The sequence below is a fragment of the Carcharodon carcharias genome, chromosome 31, assembly GCF_017639515.1.
Source record: "Carcharodon carcharias isolate sCarCar2 chromosome 31, sCarCar2.pri, whole genome shotgun sequence".
Taxonomy (NCBI): Eukaryota; Metazoa; Chordata; class Chondrichthyes; order Lamniformes; family Lamnidae; genus Carcharodon; species Carcharodon carcharias.
In genome coordinates this window covers 20,578,859-20,595,721 of record NC_054497.1, presented here as the reverse complement: position 1 = coordinate 20,595,721, position 16,863 = coordinate 20,578,859, and the positions used below count along the sequence as shown (strand labels likewise).

The 16,863-nt window shown below is 49.2% G+C and overlaps 1 protein-coding gene across 2 annotated transcripts in view; it reads left to right on the top strand.

Annotated features, from left to right (window-relative positions):
• The window catches only part of LOC121271720 (extracellular serine/threonine protein kinase FAM20C-like), a 189,074-nt gene extending 175,767 nt beyond the window's left edge, over positions 1–13,307 (top strand). For both annotated transcript variants that reach the window (XM_041177906.1, XM_041177907.1), the window contains exons 10-11: positions 11,010–11,069; positions 13,024–13,307. In XM_041177906.1, coding sequence (XP_041033840.1) covers positions 11,010–11,069; positions 13,024–13,264 — 301 coding nt within the window. In that variant the 3' untranslated portion in view covers positions 13,265–13,307. The remainder of the gene's footprint in view (positions 1–11,009; positions 11,070–13,023) is intronic.
• Positions 13,308–16,863: the final 3,556 nt, after the last annotated feature.

Below are 16,863 nucleotides of genomic sequence, written 5' to 3'. Positions count from 1 at the left end.
GAAACAGGGAGTGAATAAAGAGCGGGAGAGAGAGAGAATAAAGAGCGGGAGAGAGAGAGAGAATAAAGAGCAGGAGAGAGAGAGTGAATAAAGAGCAGGAGCGAGAGAGAGAATAAAGAGCGGGAGAGAGAGAGAGTTAATAAAGAGTGGGAGAGAGAAAGTGAATAAAGAGCTGGATAGAGAGAGAGGGAGTGAATTAAGAGTGGGAGAGAAACAGGGAGTGAATAAAGAGTGGGAGAGAGAGAGAATAAAGAGCGGGAGAGAGAGAGAATAAAGAGCAGGAGAGAGAGAGAGAGTGAATAAAGAGCAGGAGAGAGAGAGAGTGAATAGAGAGCGGGAGAGAGGCAGAGAGAGTGAATAAAGAGCGGGAGAGAGAGTGAATAAAGAACAGGAGAGAGAGTGAATAAAGAGCAGGAGAGAGAGAGAGAGTGAATAGAGAGCGGGAGAGAGAGAGAGAGTGAATAAAGAGCAGAAGAGAGACTGAGTGAATAAAGAGCGGGAGAGAGAGTGAATAAAAAGTGGGAGAGAGAGAGTGAATAAAGAGCGGGAGAGAGAGAGAGAGAGTGAATAAAAATTGGGAGAGAGAGAGAGTGAATAAAGAGCGGGAGTGAGAGAGTGAATAAAGAGCGGGAGAGAGAGAGTGAATAAAGAGCGGGAGAGAGAGAGAGAGTGAATAAAGAATGGGAGAGAGAAAGTGAATAAAGAGCTGGATAGGGAGAGAGAGAGTGAATAAAGAGTGGGAGAGAAACAGGGAGTGAATAAAGAGTGGGAGAGAGAGAGAATAAAGAGCGGGAGAGAGAGAGAGTGAATAAAGAGCGGGAGAGAGAGAGAGTGAATAAAGAGCGGGAGAGAGAGAGAGAGTGAATAAAGAGCAGAAGAGAGACTGAGTGAATAAAGAGCGGGAGAGAGAGTGAATAAAAAGTGGGAGAGAGAGAGTGAATAAAGAGCGGGAGAGAGAGAGAGAGAGTGAATAAAAATTGGGAGAGAGAGAGAGTGAATAAAGAGCGGGAGTGAGAGAGTGAATAAAGAGCGGGAGAGAGAGAGTGAATAAAGAGCGGGAGAGAGAGAGAGAGTGAATAAAGAATGGGAGAGAGAAAGTGAATAAAGAGCTGGATAGGGAGAGAGAGAGTGAATAAAGAGTGGGAGAGAAACAGGGAGTGAATAAAGAGTGGGAGAGAGAGAGAATAAAGAGCGGGAGAGAGAGAGAGAGTGAATAAAGAGCGGGAGAGAGAGAGAGTGAATAAAGAGCGGGAGAGAGAGAGAGAGTGAATACAGAGCGGGAGAGAGAGAGAGTGAATAAAGAGTGGGGGAGAGAGAGAATAAAGAGCAGGAGAGAGAGAGAGAGAGTGAATAAAGAGCAGGAGAGAGAGAGAGAGCGAGTGAATAGACAGTGGGAGAGAGGCAGAGAGAGTGAATAAAGAGCGGGAGAGAGAGTGAATAAAGAACAGGAGAGAGAGTGAATAAAGAGCAGGAGAGAGAGAGTGAATAAAGAGCGGGAGAGAGAGAGTGAATAGAGAGTGGGAGAGAGAGAGAGAGTGAATAAAGAGCGGGAGAGAGAGAGAATAAAGAGCAGGAGAGAGAGAGTGAATAAAGAACAGGAGAGAGAGAGAGAGAGTGAATGGAGAGCTGGAGAGAGACAGAGAGTGAATAAAGAGCGGGAGAGAGAGAGTGAATAAAGAGCAGGAGAGAGAGTGAGTGAATAAAGAGCGGGAGAGAGAGAGAGTGAATAAAAAGTGGGAGAGAGAGAGTGAATAAAGAGCAGGAGAGAGAGAGAGAGTGAATAAAAATTGGGAGAGAGAGAGAGTGACTAAAGAGCGGGAGTGAGAGAGTGAATAAAGAGCGGGAGAGAGAGAGAGAGTGAATAAAATGTGGGAGAGCGAGAGAGTGAATAAAAAGTGGGAGAGAGAGAGAGTGAATAAAAAGTGGGAGAGAGTGAATAAAGAGCGGGATAGAGAGAGAGAATGAATAAAGAGCAGGAGAGAGAGTGAGTGAATAAAGAGCAGGAGAGAGAGAGAGAGAATAAAGAGCAGGAGAGAGAGTGAGAGTGAATAAAGATCAGGAGAGAGAGAGAGAGTGAATAAAGAGCAGGAGAGAGAGAGAGTGAATAAAGAGCAGGAGAGAGAGAGAGTGAATAAAGATCAGGAGAGAGAGAGAGTGAATAAAGACTCGGAGAGAGAGTGAATAAAGAGCAGGAGAGAGAGAGAGTGAATAAAGAGCAGGAGAGAGAAAGAGAGAGAGTGTGAATAAAGAGCAGGAGAGAGAAAGAGAGAGAGTGTGAATAAAGAGCAGGAGAGAGAAAGAGAGAGAGTGTGAATAAAGAGCAGGAGAGAGAAAGAGAGAGAGTGTGAATAAAGAGCAGGAGAGAGAAAGAGAGAGAGTGTGAATAAAGAGCAGGAGAGAGAAAGAGAGAGAGTGTGAATAAAGAGCAGGAGAGAGAAAGAGAGAGAGTGTGAATAAAGAGCAGGAGAGAGAAAGAGAGAGAGTGTGAATAAAGAGCAGGAGAGAGAAAGAGAGAGAGTGTGAATAAAGAGCAGGAGAGAGAAAGAGAGAGAGTGTGAATAAAGAGCAGGAGAGAGAAAGAGAGAGAGTGTGAATAAAGAGCAGGAGAGAGAAAGAGAGAGAGTGTGAATAAAGAGCAGGAGAGAGAAAGAGAGAGAGTGTGAATAAAGAGCAGGAGAGAGAAAGAGAGAGAGTGTGAATAAAGAGCAGGAGAGAGAAAGAGAGAGAGTGTGAATAAAGAGCAGGAGAGAGAAAGAGAGAGAGTGTGAATAAAGAGCAGGAGAGAGAAAGAGAGAGAGTGTGAATAAAGAGCAGGAGAGAGAAAGAGAGAGAGTGTGAATAAAGAGCAGGAGAGAGAAAGAGAGAGAGTGTGAATAAAGAGCAGGAGAGAGAAAGAGAGAGAGTGTGAATAAAGAGCAGGAGAGAGAAAGAGAGAGAGTGTGAATAAAGAGCAGGAGAGAGAAAGAGAGAGAGTGTGAATAAAGAGCAGGAGAGAGAAAGAGAGAGAGTGTGAATAAAGAGCAGGAGAGAGAAAGAGAGAGAGTGTGAATAAAGAGCAGGAGAGAGAAAGAGAGAGAGTGTGAATAAAGAGCAGGAGAGAGAAAGAGAGAGAGTGTGAATAAAGAGCAGGAGAGAGAAAGAGAGAGAGTGTGAATAAAGAGCAGGAGAGAGAAAGAGAGAGAGTGTGAATAAAGAGCAGGAGAGAGAAAGAGAGAGAGTGTGAATAAAGAGCAGGAGAGAGAAAGAGAGAGAGTGTGAATAAAGAGCAGGAGAGAGAAAGAGAGAGAGTGTGAATAAAGAGCAGGAGAGAGAAAGAGAGAGAGTGTGAATAAAGAGCAGGAGAGAGAAAGAGAGAGAGTGTGAATAAAGAGCAGGAGAGAGAAAGAGAGAGAGTGTGAATAAAGAGCAGGAGAGAGAAAGAGAGAGAGTGTGAATAAAGAGCAGGAGAGAGAAAGAGAGAGAGTGTGAATAAAGAGCAGGAGAGAGAAAGAGAGAGAGTGTGAATAAAGAGCAGGAGAGAGAAAGAGACCACCCCCCCACCCCCCCCCCCCACAAACCGCGATTCAAACCAACACTGAAGAAAACAAAGAGTGATGTCACAGGAGAGCAGGCAGGCGATTGGCTGGTGAGTATTTCAGCTTTGAGCTTTGTTTTAGATTTAAAGTAGCAGCTGAGTAACTATCACTTGATTATTATTTTTAAATTAGTAGTTCAAGGATGGGGGAAATTAAATAAGTGATAAAGGTGAAACAACAAAAAGGAGCAAGAGTGGAGCGGCTATATAAAGAGCAGAGTGGAGTTTACCTGTGAGGGTGCGGAGTTTACCTGTGAGGGAGTGGAGTTTACCTGTGAGGGAGTGGAGCGGAGTTTACCTGTGAGGGAGTGGAGTTTACCTGTGAGGGAGCGGAGTGGAGTTTACCTGTGAGGGAGTGGAGTTTACCTGTGAGGGAGCGGAGTGGAGTTTACCTGTGAGGGAGCGGAGTGGAGTTTACCTGTGAGGGAGTGGAGTTTACCTGTGAGGGAGTGGAGTTTACCTGTGAGGGTGCGGAGTTTACCTGTGAGGGAGTGGAGTTTACCTGTGAGGGAGCGGAGTGGAGTTTACCTGTGAGGGAGTGGAGTTTACCTGTGAGGGTGCGGAGTGGAGTTTACCTGTGAGGGTGCGGAGTTTACCTGTGAGGGAGTGGAGTTTACCTGTGAGGGAGTGGAGTTTACCTGTGAGGGAGTGGAGTTTACCTGTGAGGGTGCGGAGTGGAGTTTACCTGTGAGGGTGCGGAGTTTACCTGTGAGGGAGTGGAGTTTACCTGTGAGGGAGTGGAGTTTACCTGTGAGGGAGTGGAGTTTACCTGTGAGGGTGCGGAGTGGAGTTTACCTGTGAGGGAGTGGAGTTTACCTGTGAGGGAGTGGAGTTTACCTGTGAGGGTGCGGAGTGGAGTTTACCTGTGAGGGTGCAGAGTGGAGTTTACCTGTGAGGGAGTGGAGTTTACCTGTGAGGGAGTGGAGTTTACCTGTGAGTGTGTGGAGTTTACCTGTGAGGGTGCAGAGTGGAGTTTACCTGTGAGGGAGTGGGGTGGAGTTTACCTGTGAGTGTGTGGAGTTTACCTGTGAGGGTGCAGAGTGGAGTTTACCTGTGAGGGAGCGCAGTTTACCTGTGAGATAGCGGTGTGGAGTTCACCTGTGAGGGAGCGGAGCGGAGTTTACCTGTGAGGGAGCGGAGCGGAGTTTACCTGTGAGGGAGCGGTGCGGGGTTTACCTGTGAGGGAGCGGAGTGGAGTTTACCTGTGAGGGTGCAGAGTGGAGTTTACCTGTGAGGGAGTGGAGTTTACCTGTGAGGGAGTGGAGTTTACCTGTGAGTGTGTGGAGTTTACCTGTGAGGGTGCAGAGTGGAGTTTACCAGTGAGGGAGTGGGGTGGAGTTTACCTGTGAGTGTGTGGAGTTTACCTGTGAGGGTGCAGAGTGGAGTTTACCTGTGAGGGAGCGCAGTTTACCTGTGAGATAGCGGTGTGGAGTTCACCTGTGAGGGAGCGGAGCGGAGTTTACCTGTGAGGGAGCGGAGTGGAGTTTACCTGTGAGGGAGCGGAGTGGAGTTTATCTGTGAGGGAGCGGAGTGGAGTTTATTTGTGAGGGAGCGGAGTGGAGTTTACCTGTGAGGGAGCGGAGTGGAGTTTACCTGTGAGGGAGCAGAGTGGAGTTTATTTGTGAGGGAGCGGTGCGGAGTTTACCTGTGAGGGAGCGGAGGGGAGTTTACCTGTGAGGGAGCGGAGGGGAGTTTACCTGTGAGGGAGCGGTGCGGAGTTTACCTGTGAGGGAGCGATGCGGTGTTCACCTGTGAAGGAGCGGAGTGGAGTTTACCTGTGAGGGTGCGGTGTGGAGTTTACCTGTGAGGGTGCGGGGTTTACCTGTGAGGGAGCGGAGTGGAGTTTACCTGTGAGGGTGCGGGGTTTACCTGTGAGGGAGCGGTGTGGAGTTTACCTGTGAGGGAGCGGAGGGGAGTTTACCTGTGAGGGAGCGGAGGGGAGTTTACCTGTGAGGGAGCGGTGTGGAGTTTACCTGTGAGGGTGCGGAGGGGAGTTTACCTGTGAGGGAGCGGAGGGGAGTTTACCTGTGAGGGAGCGGTGTGGAGTTTACCTGTGAGGGTGCGGTGTTTACCTGTGAGGGAGCGGTGTGGAGTTTACCTGTGAGGGAGCGGAGGGGAGTTTACCTGTGAGGGTGCGGAGGGGAGTTTACCTGTGAGTGTGTGGAGTTTACCTGTGAGGGTGTGGAGTTTACCTGTGAGGGAGTGGAGTTTACCTGTGAGGGTGCGGAGTGGAGTTTACCTGTGAGGGAGTGGAGTTTACCTGTGAGGGTGCAGAGTGGAGTTTACCTGTGAGGGAGTGGGGTGGAGTTTACCTGTGAGTGTGTGGAGTTTACCTGTGAGGGAGCGGAGTGGAGTTTATTTGTGAGGGAGCGGAGTGGATTTTACCTGTGAGGGAGCGGAGTGGAGTTTATCTGTGAGGGAGCGGAGTGGATTTTATTTGTGAGGGAGCGGAGTGGATTTTACCTGTGAGGGAGCGGAGTGGAGTTTACCTGTGAGGGAGCGGAGTGGATTTTATTTGTGAGGGAGCGGAGTGGATTTTACCTGTGAGGGAGCGGTGCGGAGTTTACCTGTGAGGGAGCGGAGGGGAGTTTACCTGTGAGGGAGCGGGGTTTACCTGTGAGGGAGCGGAGGGGAGTTTACCTGTGAGGGTGCGGAGGGGAGTTTACCTGTGAGTGTGTGGATTTTACCTGTGAGGGAGCGGTGCGGGGTTTACCTGTGAGGGAGCGGAGTGGAGTTTACCTGTGAGGGAGCGGAGTGGAGTTTATCTGTGAGGGAACGGAGTGGAGTTTATCTGTGAGGGAACGGAGGGGAGTTTACCTGTGAGGGAGCGGAGTGGAGTTTACCTGTGAGGGAGCGGAGGGGAGTTTACCTGTGAGGGTGCAGAGTGGAGTTTACCTGTGAGGGAGCGGTGCGGAGTTTACCTGTGAGGGAGTGGGGTTTACCTGTGAGGGAGCGATGCGGAGTTTACCTGTGAGGGAGCGGGGTGCAGTTTACCTGTGAGGGAGCGGAGGGGAGTTTACCTGTGAGGGAGCTGAGGGGAGTTTACCTGTGAGGGTGCGGGGTTTACCTGTGAGGGAGCGGTGTGGAGTTTACCTGTGAGGGTGCGGGGTTTACCTGTGAGGGAGTGGAGTGGAGTTTACCTGTGAGGGAGCGGGGTTTACCTGTGAGGGAGCGGTGTGGAGTTTACCTGTGAGGGAGCGGTGCGGGGTTTACCTGTGAGGGAGCGGTGCGGGGTTTACCTGTGAGGGAGCAGTGTGGAGTTTACCTGTGAAGGAGTGGTGCGGAGTTTACCTGTGAGGGAGCGGAGCGGAGTTTACCTGTGAGGGAGCGGAGGGGAGTTTACCTGTGAGGGAGCGGAGGGGAGTTTACCTGTGAGGGAGTGGTGCAGGGTTTACCTGTGAGGGAGCAGTGTGGAGTTTACCTGTGTGGGAGCGGAGGGGAGTTTACCTGTGAGGGAGTGGTGCGGGGTTTACCTGTGAGGGTGCAGAGTGGAGTTTACCTGTGAGGGAGCGGAGGGGAGTTTTCCTGTGAGGGAGTGAAGTTTACCTGTGAGGGAGCGGAGGGGAGTTTACCTGTGAGGGAGTGAAGTTTACCTGTGAGGGAGTGAAGTTTACCTGTGAGGGAGTGGTGCGGGGTTTACCTGTGAGGGAGTGAAGTTTACCTGTGAGGGAGTGAAGTTTACCTGTGAGGGAGTGTTGCGGGGTTTACCTGTGAGGGACTTGGCAGTGCTGGAATTTGAAAGGAGTGATGTCAGGACAGGGAGAGAGCTGATTGGTGGGTAGTGGGTAAATTTTTATTTCTACTTTAAAGCGACATTACAGAGGGTCAGAGTCTCAGCATTTGTTTTTTTTAAGAAAAACTAAATAGTTTTCTACTTGGCTTAAATTTAAGGAAAGTCTTTTAATTAAAAACAAACAAAACCTATCGCAAGGGAGCTGAGTCCGTGTGTTGTACGACCTGCAGCATGTGGGGTTTCTTACACACTCCTTGCAGTCTGGATGACCACATGTGCAGGAAGAGCCACCGGCTTGACCAGCTTGAGCAATGGGTTTCAGAGCTTGTGTGTCAGCTGGAGACACAGTGATTCATCCGTGAGGCTGAGAGTTACATGGAGAGCACGTTTTTAGATGTGGTCACTCCATAGCTTAAGGAAGTGCAGTCAGAGAGGGAATGGGTGACCACCAGTCAGAAGAAGGGAGGGGGGCAGGTAGTCAGGCAAGTCCCAAAGTGCATCTCCCTCAAGAACCATTTTTCTATGTGGAAAATGATGAGGGTGAAGGTTCCTCTGGAGAGTGCAGCCAGAGCCAAGTTCACTGGAGTGGCTCAGCTGTATAAGGTGGGAGGAGTAAGAGTGCCAGAGCAATAGTGGTAAGAGACTCAACAGTGAGGGGTGCAGACAGGCACTTCTGTGGCCGTAGACGTGACTGCAGGATGGTCTGTTGCATCCCTGGTGCCAGGGTCAAGGATGTCACAGAACAGCTGCAGGGCATTCTGAAGGGTGAGGGCAAACAATCAGAGGTCGTGGTTCACATTGATACCAATAACATAGGTAGAAAGAGGGGTGACGTCCTGCAACAAGAATTTAGGGAGCTAGGTAGCAGATTAAAAAAACAGGAGCTCAAAGGTTGTAATCTCTGGATCACTCACTGTGCCATGTGCTAGTGAGTATAGGAATAGGAGGATAGAGAGGATGAATGCATGGCTGAAGAGATGGTGCAGGAGGGAGGGCTTTAGTTTCTGGTGAAGGTGGGACCTGTACAAGTCAGACGGGTTGCACCTGAACCGGAACGGGACCAACATCCTTGTGGGAGTTTTGCTAGTTTTGTTGGGGGTGGGGGTTTAAACTAATTTGTCAGGGGATGGGATACAGAATGGAGGTACAGTAGGGGGTGATGCACAGCCAAATATAGAAGAGAAATCAAGTCAGTCTGGAAGGCAGAGCAAATATAGACCTGTTAGGGCACAAGGGAATAATGCAAGGCTGGGTTGCTTCGATTCTAACACAAGGAGTCTTACAAGTGAGGCAGAAGAATTGAGGGTGTTGATTAACACATGGGAATGTGGTATTGTTGCTATCACAGAGACATGGTTGAGGAAAGGGCAGGACTGTTAGCTCAATATTCCAAGGTATAGAATCTTCAGGTGTGATAGCGGTGGTGGTGGATGGGGGTGGTGGGTGTAAAAGAGGAGGTGGCATTGCACTATTGATCAAGGAGTCAATTCCTGCAATAAGGAGGGATGGTATCTTAGAGGGTTCCTCAAATGAGGCCATATGGGTAGAACTTAAAAACAAAAAGGGGGCAATCATTTTGCTGGAAGTGTACTATGGGCCTCCAAATAGTCAGGGGGAGATAGAGGAGCAAATATGTAGGCAACTCTCAGAGAAGTATAAAAATAATAAGATAATAATAGTAGGAGATTTCAACTTTCCCGGTATTAACTGGGATAGTCATAGTCACTGGGAAAGGCTTAGAGGGGGCGGAATACTTCAAGTGCATCTAGGAGAGCTTGTTGAGCCAACAAGTAGGAAGTGCTACAAGAGAAGGGGCGGTATTACACCTAATCTTAGGGAATGAAGCCGGGCAAGTGGTATAAGTGTCAATGGGGGAGCACTTTGGGGATAGTGACCATAACTCTGTAAGATTTAAGGTTGTTATGGAAAAGGATAAAGATAGACCAGAAATAAAGGTCCTGAATTGGGGGATGGCCGATTTCAATATGATAAGACAGGATCTGGCTAAAGTGGACTGGGAGCAGCTACTTGTAGGAAAGTCTATATCAGACCAGTGGGAGTCATTCAAAAAGGAATTAGTGAGAGTTCAGGGCCAATACGTTCCTGTAAAGGTGAAGGGTAGGAACAACAAGTCCAGGGAACCCTGGATGTCCAGGGATATAGAGGATTGGATAAGGGAAGAAAGGAAGTTTGTGGCAGATACAGGGGCTGAAAACAGCGGAAGCCCTAGAGGAGAATAGAAGAATAGAAAGTGTGGGGGGGAAGGGGTGGTACTTAAAAACAAGTAATTAGGAGAGCGAAGAGGGGGCAAGAGAAAACACTGATGGGCAAGAGAAAGGAAAATTCCAAGACATTTTATAAATACATTAAGGGCAAGGGGATAACCAGCGAAAGAGTAGGGCCCATAAGGGACCAAAGTGACAATCTGTGTATTGAGCCGGAGGACATCGGTGAGATTTTAAATGATTACTTTTCATCCGTGGTCACTGTCCAAAGACCCAAACACTCCTTCCTGGTGAAACAGTAACTTTACTTGTATTAAAAACAGAAAATGCTGGAAATACTCAACAGGTCTGACAGCACCCATGGAGAGAGAAACAATTAACATTTCAGGTCAACGACTTTTCAATAGAAAAGTTATGACCTGCTGAGTGTTTCCAGCGCTTCCTGTTTTTATTTCAGATTTCCAGCATCTGCAATTCTTTGCTGTTGTATTTGCACTTTACAAGCTCTTTCAACTGTATTTGCTGCTCACAATGTGGCCAATGGAAATTAAACCAAATGCAGATTGGATTATCGCTTGGATTATCACAATGTGGCCAATGGAAATGAAACCAAGCACAGATTGGATTATTGCTTTGCGAAACCTTTGCTCAGTGTGCATGCACAAACCCGAACCACCAGCCGTCTGGCCATTTTAATTCCCCACCTTGCTTTTGTGCTGACATCTCTGTCCTCGGTCTGTCCTCTTCCAATAAAGCTCAGCATCAGCTTGAGGAACATCACGTCATCTTTTGATTCGGCACTTCACAGACTTCTAGATTCAACATCCAGTTCAACAATTTCAGACTGTAAACTCTGTTCTCTCTTTGCATGTTTTTGGTTTTTCCTCTTATTTTTCTTCCAGACAAGAGGCACGCCTGCTCTAGGCACCTCCTTTGTTCCTTTTCTTGCCCCATCTCCTTTCCATTTGGCCCTTTAAGGACCAATCTTCCATTACTCAATCTCTCCTGTCCTCCACCTTATCACAGACCTTCCTTTTGCCCTTGTCCCACCCACCCCTTGCTCCAGACTAGTTACGTCGTGAACTTTTCCCAGTTCTGTTGAAAGGTCATCGACCCGAAACCCTGTAAATCTGTTTCTCTCTCCACAGATGCGGAGTATTTTTGGTTTTTGGTTTTTATTTCAATATTTAAGCAACGGGATTGAGTAATAAAAAGAGAGGAATCACTAACAGAGGAGTAGTTTTTATAAAACTCAGTAATAAAGGGACAGAATTCCAACTCCCCCCATTCCCCTAATGTCCCTGCTTTCAGCATTTCGTAAATTCCCATAAGTGGCCCTTCAACTGAGAGTTGGTGAATTGAATTTCTCATTTTGTGTTTCTATTGCTGTAGTTTTACAGTTGAAGGTATAATCTGTGCTGAGAGATGTGAGTGTGTGGGTGCAAGTGTCTGATCAGTTTCTTGCCTTGCTTTCAAGGTTTGGGAGACACTCTCAGGATGAGGTCTCGATCTTGGCCCCTCTCCAGCAATGTTGCAGGTAAGGACAACAATAACCCCTGTCATTTGCACATGAGTCTCTATCATTTACAACTAGTGTTGCCAACCCTCCAGGATTGGCCTGGAGTCTCCAGGAATTGAAGACCAATCTCCAGGACATTACCGTGTGCAACCCTAGAGAAAAATCATCGGGACATTAAAAAAAAATAGGTTTTTTTGGCATTTTCTTTGAACATTTCACCAGGAATAAAAATATTGAAAATGGGAGAGAAGGACTGTTTGGATGACAGTCGAGCATCATCCAATTGGGTAATGAGTCTTTTTGCTTTCCAATTGGCGTAGGAAGGCAGTGAAGTCACAAGGATGGATGTGTTGGCCGACTAATGTCTGCAGTGTGGGGTCAAGTCATGTGACAAAACCTCCAGGAATACACTTAATCCCAGTTGGTAACCCTACAACAGGCCCAGGGAGGAGGATTCAAGGGCTGTGCACTTCATTGCTGACATACTGGGAACCAAACTCAGAATGAGCCTGTCCTGGCACTCCCTGCTCTATAGTTCCTGCATCAGGCACTCCAAAGAGAAAGGCCCTTCAGCCCATCTATTCTCTCCCACCACAAACAGGCTCGAAATGAACAAATTTCTTCCTTCAGCCTCAGCCACCATTTTCATTCCTATTTCATCTTTCCTTTTTGCTTGTGAATGATCAGGTCCTGTCATTGGCCTTTGACCTCCCGCAGTCACTGCCCTTTGACCTCCGCAATCATTGCCCTTTGACTCCCCGGAGCCACTGCTCTTTGACTCCCCAGAGACGCTGCCCTTTGACTCCCCATAGCCAATGCCCTTTGACTCCCCAGAGACACTGCCCTTTGACTCCCCGGAGACACTGCCCTTTGACTCCCCAGAGACACTGCCCTTTGACTCCCCAGAGACACTGCGCTTTGACTCTCCATAGCCACGGCCCTTTGACTCCCCTGAGACACTGCCCTTTGACTCCCCGGAGACACTGCCCTTTGACTCCCCGGAGACACTGCCCTTTGACTCCCCGGAGACACTGCCCTTTGACTCCCCAGAGACACTGCCCTTTGACTCCCACTGTCACTGCCCTTTGACTCCCCGGAGACACTGCCCTTTTACTCCCCGGAGACACTGCCCTTTGACTCCCTGGAGACACTGCCCTTTGACTCCCCGGAGACACTGCCCTTTGACTCCCTGGAGACACTGCCCTTTGACTCCCCAGAGACACTGCCCTTTGACTCCCCAGAGACACTGCCCTTTGACTCCCACAGTCACTGCCCTTTGACTCCCCGGAGACATGCCCTTTGACTCCCCGGAGACACTGCCCTTTTACTCCCCGGAGACATGCCCTTTGACTCCCCGGAGCCACTGCCCTTTGACTCTCCATAGCCACTGCCTTTGACTCCCTGGAGACACTGCCCTTTGACTCTCCATAGCCACTGCCTTTGACTCCACGGAGACACTGCCCTTTGACTCCCTGGAGACACTGCCCTTTGACTCTCCATAGTCACTGCCCTTTGGCTCCCTGGAGACACTGCCCTTTGACTCCACGGAGACACTGCCCTTTGACTCCCTGGAGACACTGCCCTTTGACTCTCCATAGTCACTGCCCTTTGGCTCCCTGGAGACACTGCCCTTTGACTCCACGGAGACACTGCCCTTTGACTCCCTGGAGACACTGCCCTTTGACTCTCCATAGTCACTGCCCTTTGGCTCCCTGGAGACACTGCCCTTTGACTCCCCGGAGACACTGCCCTTTGACTCCCCGGAGACACTGCCCTTTGACTCCCCATAGTCACTGCCTTTTGACCGTCCACAGGCCTTGCCCTTTGGCTCCAGAGAATCTGTGCTCTTACACCTATTCCACAGCCTGAAGCCCAGGACCACAGTGGAGACAGATATTGTTGTTGAACTATTTCTGGTGTTTCTTCTGTGCTGATGCTGCTCTGCCATTTGATATTTGTTGCTGTTTTACAGGATGTGGAGGGGAACATTTCTCCGGCTGCAGCTTTTAGCCACCGAGAGCTATAAACTCAGTGACGTGATGCGGGAATCGCTGCTGAGTGACCCACTCTCCCCCATCCTGAGTGAGCCTCATCTCATCGCTCTTAACCGCAGGCTATCCACCATCCTGGAAACCACTAAGGACTGTATCAGTCAGCATGGCGAACACAGAGTGCTGCAGAATGATCTGAAAGCTTGGTCTCCCAGGCACTAACAAGGGGGTGCTCTTGGGTCACACTTTAGGGGGGGTGGGTGCGGTGTAGAGGAGGCTTTGTGTTATTGATAACAAAAACAGAAATACCTGGAAAAACTCATCAGGTCTGGCAGCATCAGCGGAGAAGAAAAGAGTTGACGTTTCGAGTCCTCATGACCCTTCAACAGAACTAAGTAAAAATAGGAGACGGGTGAAATATAAGCTGGTTTAAGGTGGGGGGAGGGTGGGGGGAGAGAAGTGGGGGTGTTGGTGATTGTAGGGACAAGCAAGCAGTGATAGGAGCAGGTAACCCAAAGATGTCACAGACAAAAGAACAAAGAGGTGTTGAAGGTGGTGATATTATCTAAAAGAATGTGCTAATTAAGAATGGATGGCAGGATAAGCAAGATGCAGATAGCTCTAATGGGGGTGGGGTGAAATAAGACTAAAAGGGCATAAAAGGTATAGATTTAAAAATAATGGAAATAGGTGGGAAAAGAAAAATCTATATAAATTATTGGGAAAAAACAAAAGGAAGGGGGAAGAAACGGAAAGGGGGTGGGGATGGAGGAGGGAGTTCAAGATCTAAAGTTGTTGAACTCAATATTCTCAAAACGTCAACTCTTTTCTTCTCCGCCGATGCTGCCAGACGTGCTGAATTTTTCCAGGTAATTCTGTTTTTGTTTTGGATTTCCAGCATCCGCAGTTTTTTGTTTTTATCTCTGTGTTATTGATGTTGTGACTCTCGTACGGATGTACCTGATCTCTGACACACACAAACTGACCTGTCCTGCACCCCACACACTGCTTTTCCCCCAAATTACTGAACCCCATATTCCCCACCGCTCTTTCAGAAACTCCTGTCCAAAGCCCCTCTCCCAACCTCGTGCGCACTCACACCACCCGAGGTGGGCACCATGATGTTAACACAGGGCAGTCTCCAGAGTCAATGGGAGAAACATTATTTTGAAGGTTTAAATAAAATCTGTTTTGTGCTGCTCCAGTTTCAATTGTTAATTTCTTGCAATCATTCCTACAGACTGTACCATGCTCTCCAGGCTAGACATATCCTTCCTTCCCCACCCCTTCCTCTGTACACCCCTCATCATCTCCCACCGCAGATTGCACTGTCAAAGGGTCAGTACTGAGGGAGCCTTGCATTGTCGGAGGGTCAATACTGTGGGAATGCTGCACTGTTGGAGGGTCAGTACTGAGGGGCTGCTGCACCGTCAGAGGATCAGGACTGATGGAGCGTTGCATAATCGAAGGGTCAGTGCTGAGCGAGCGCTGCATTGTCAGAGGGTCAGCACTGAGAGAGCCCTGCATTGCTGGAATGTCAGTACTGAGGGAGCACCACACGGTTGGAGGGTCAGTACTGAGGGAGTGCTACACTGTCGGAGGATCAGAACTGATGGAGCGTTGCACAATTGAAGGGTCAGTACTGAGGGAGCGCTGCACTGTCAAAATGTCAGTACTAAGGGAGCACTGTACTGTCAGAGGGTCAGTACTGAGGGAGCGCTGCACTGTCGAAATGTCAGTACTGAGGGAGCGCCACACTGTTGGAGGGTCAGTACTGAGGGAGTGCCAAACTGTTGGAGGGTCAGTACTGAGGGAGCGCCACACTGTCGAAGGGTCAGTACTGAGGGAGTCCTGCACTGCTGGAGGGTCAGTACTGAGGGAGCACCGCCCTGTCGGAGGGTCGGTACTGAGGGAGTGCTGCACTGTTGGAGGGTCAGTACTGAGGGAGTGCTGCACTGTTGGAGGGTCAGTACTGAGGGAGTGCTGCACTGTTGGAGGGTCAGTACTGAGGGAATGCTGCACTGTTGGAGGGTCAGTACCGAGGGAGTGCTGCACTGTTGGAGGGTCAGTACTGAGGGAGTGCTGCACTGTTGGAGGGTCAGTACTGAGGGAGTGCTGCACTGTCAGAGGGTCAGTGCTGAGGGAGTGCTGCACAGTCAGAGGGTCAGTACTGAGGGAGTGCTGCACTGTTGGAGGGTCAGTACTGAGGGAGTGCTGCACTGTTGGAGGGTCAGTACTGAGGGAGTGCTGCACTGTTGGAGGGTCAGTACTGAGGGAGTACTGCACTGTTGGAGGATCAGTACTGAGGGAGTGCTGCACTGTTGGAGGGTCAGTACTGAGGGAGTGCTGCACTGTTGGAGGGTCAGTACTGAGGGAGTGCTGCACTGTTGGAGGGTCAGTACTGAGGGAGCGCTGCACTGTTGGAGGGTCAGTACTGAGGGAGCGTTGCACTGTTGGAGGGTCAGTACTGAGGGAGTGCTGCACTGTCAGAGGGTCAGTACTGAGGGAGTGCTGCACTGTTGGAGGGTCAGTACTGAGGGAGCGCTGCACTGTTGGAGGGTCAGTACTGAGGGAGTGCTGCACTGTTGGAGGGTCAGTACTGAGGGAGTGCTGCACTGTTGGAGGGTCAGTACTGAGGGAGTGCTGCACTGTTGGAGGGTCAGTACTGAGGGAGTGCTGCACTGTTGGAGGGTCAGTACTGAGGGAGTGCTGCACTGTTGGAGGGTCAGTACTGAGGGAGTGCTGCACTGTTGGAGGGTCAGTACTGAGGGAGTGCTGCACTGTTGGAGGGTCAGTACTGAGGGAGTGCTGCACTGTTGGAGGGTCAGTACTGAGGGAGCGCTGCACTGTTGGAGGGTCAGTACTGAGGGAGTGCTGCACTGTCGGAGGGTCAGTACTGAGGGAGTGCTGCACTGTTGGAGGGTCAGTACTGAGGGAGTGCCGCCCTGTGTTACGACCAGTCCCAAGGCAAGGTCACCCAATTTGTTAACTTCCTGATCATGACCCCAATTTGATGATGCTCCTGGGTGAGGAGGAATGACTTGGCTTTCCTTATTTATTCAACTCCTCTTTTGGTCGCAACAACGTTAATTTAAAAGGGGCCCTTTCCCCCATGGATCCCTTTTCCCAGTCCAAATGTATTTATGTCTTAGAAGAAGCCAATTTAACCAGGCTTTCTTGAGTCAAGGAAAGAGTGAGTTTATTAGTTACTAAAAACGCAGGGAAAATAATAAAAACACAACACACATCCACACAGATCAGAAATGAGAAGTTAAGAGCCCAAATAAAAGTTAAAAAAAAGATAAACGAATTGGTCTTGTCCGTGAGGTGTAGATGGCGAAACATGGTGGCTGTTAAGTTGGGTGATTCCTGTGGAGCTGAGTTTGGCAGTTTTGCAGTTGTTTTGGAGACACTTGGTTCTGTAGAGTGGCTAAAGACACTGGTCCTGTTTCCTTTAGATTGTAGCTTCTGTGGAGCCTTGCCTCCAGCGACAGAGACAGAGACAGAGAGAGAGAGAGAGAGACTTCACCCACAACTGCAAGGGGTTGTCTTGCTGTCACACACACTGCAGTGCTCTCCAACTAGCTTTTTAACCCATTTTCCCTGTGTATTCCTGGAAAGGTAAAGAAGATATATCTTGTGGCCACATCTGTTTTCTTTATTCGCTGAGATATGAATCAACAGGTGATGGGTTTTACATGACGACTGAGATGTGGTAATCAGTCTTTGTGTCCGCAACCACAGGAGATTAAAGTTCAGTTGTTTGCATCTTTCCTATCTCCCTTACCAATGTGTCTGCTTGAAGAAGGCCGACACCTTTT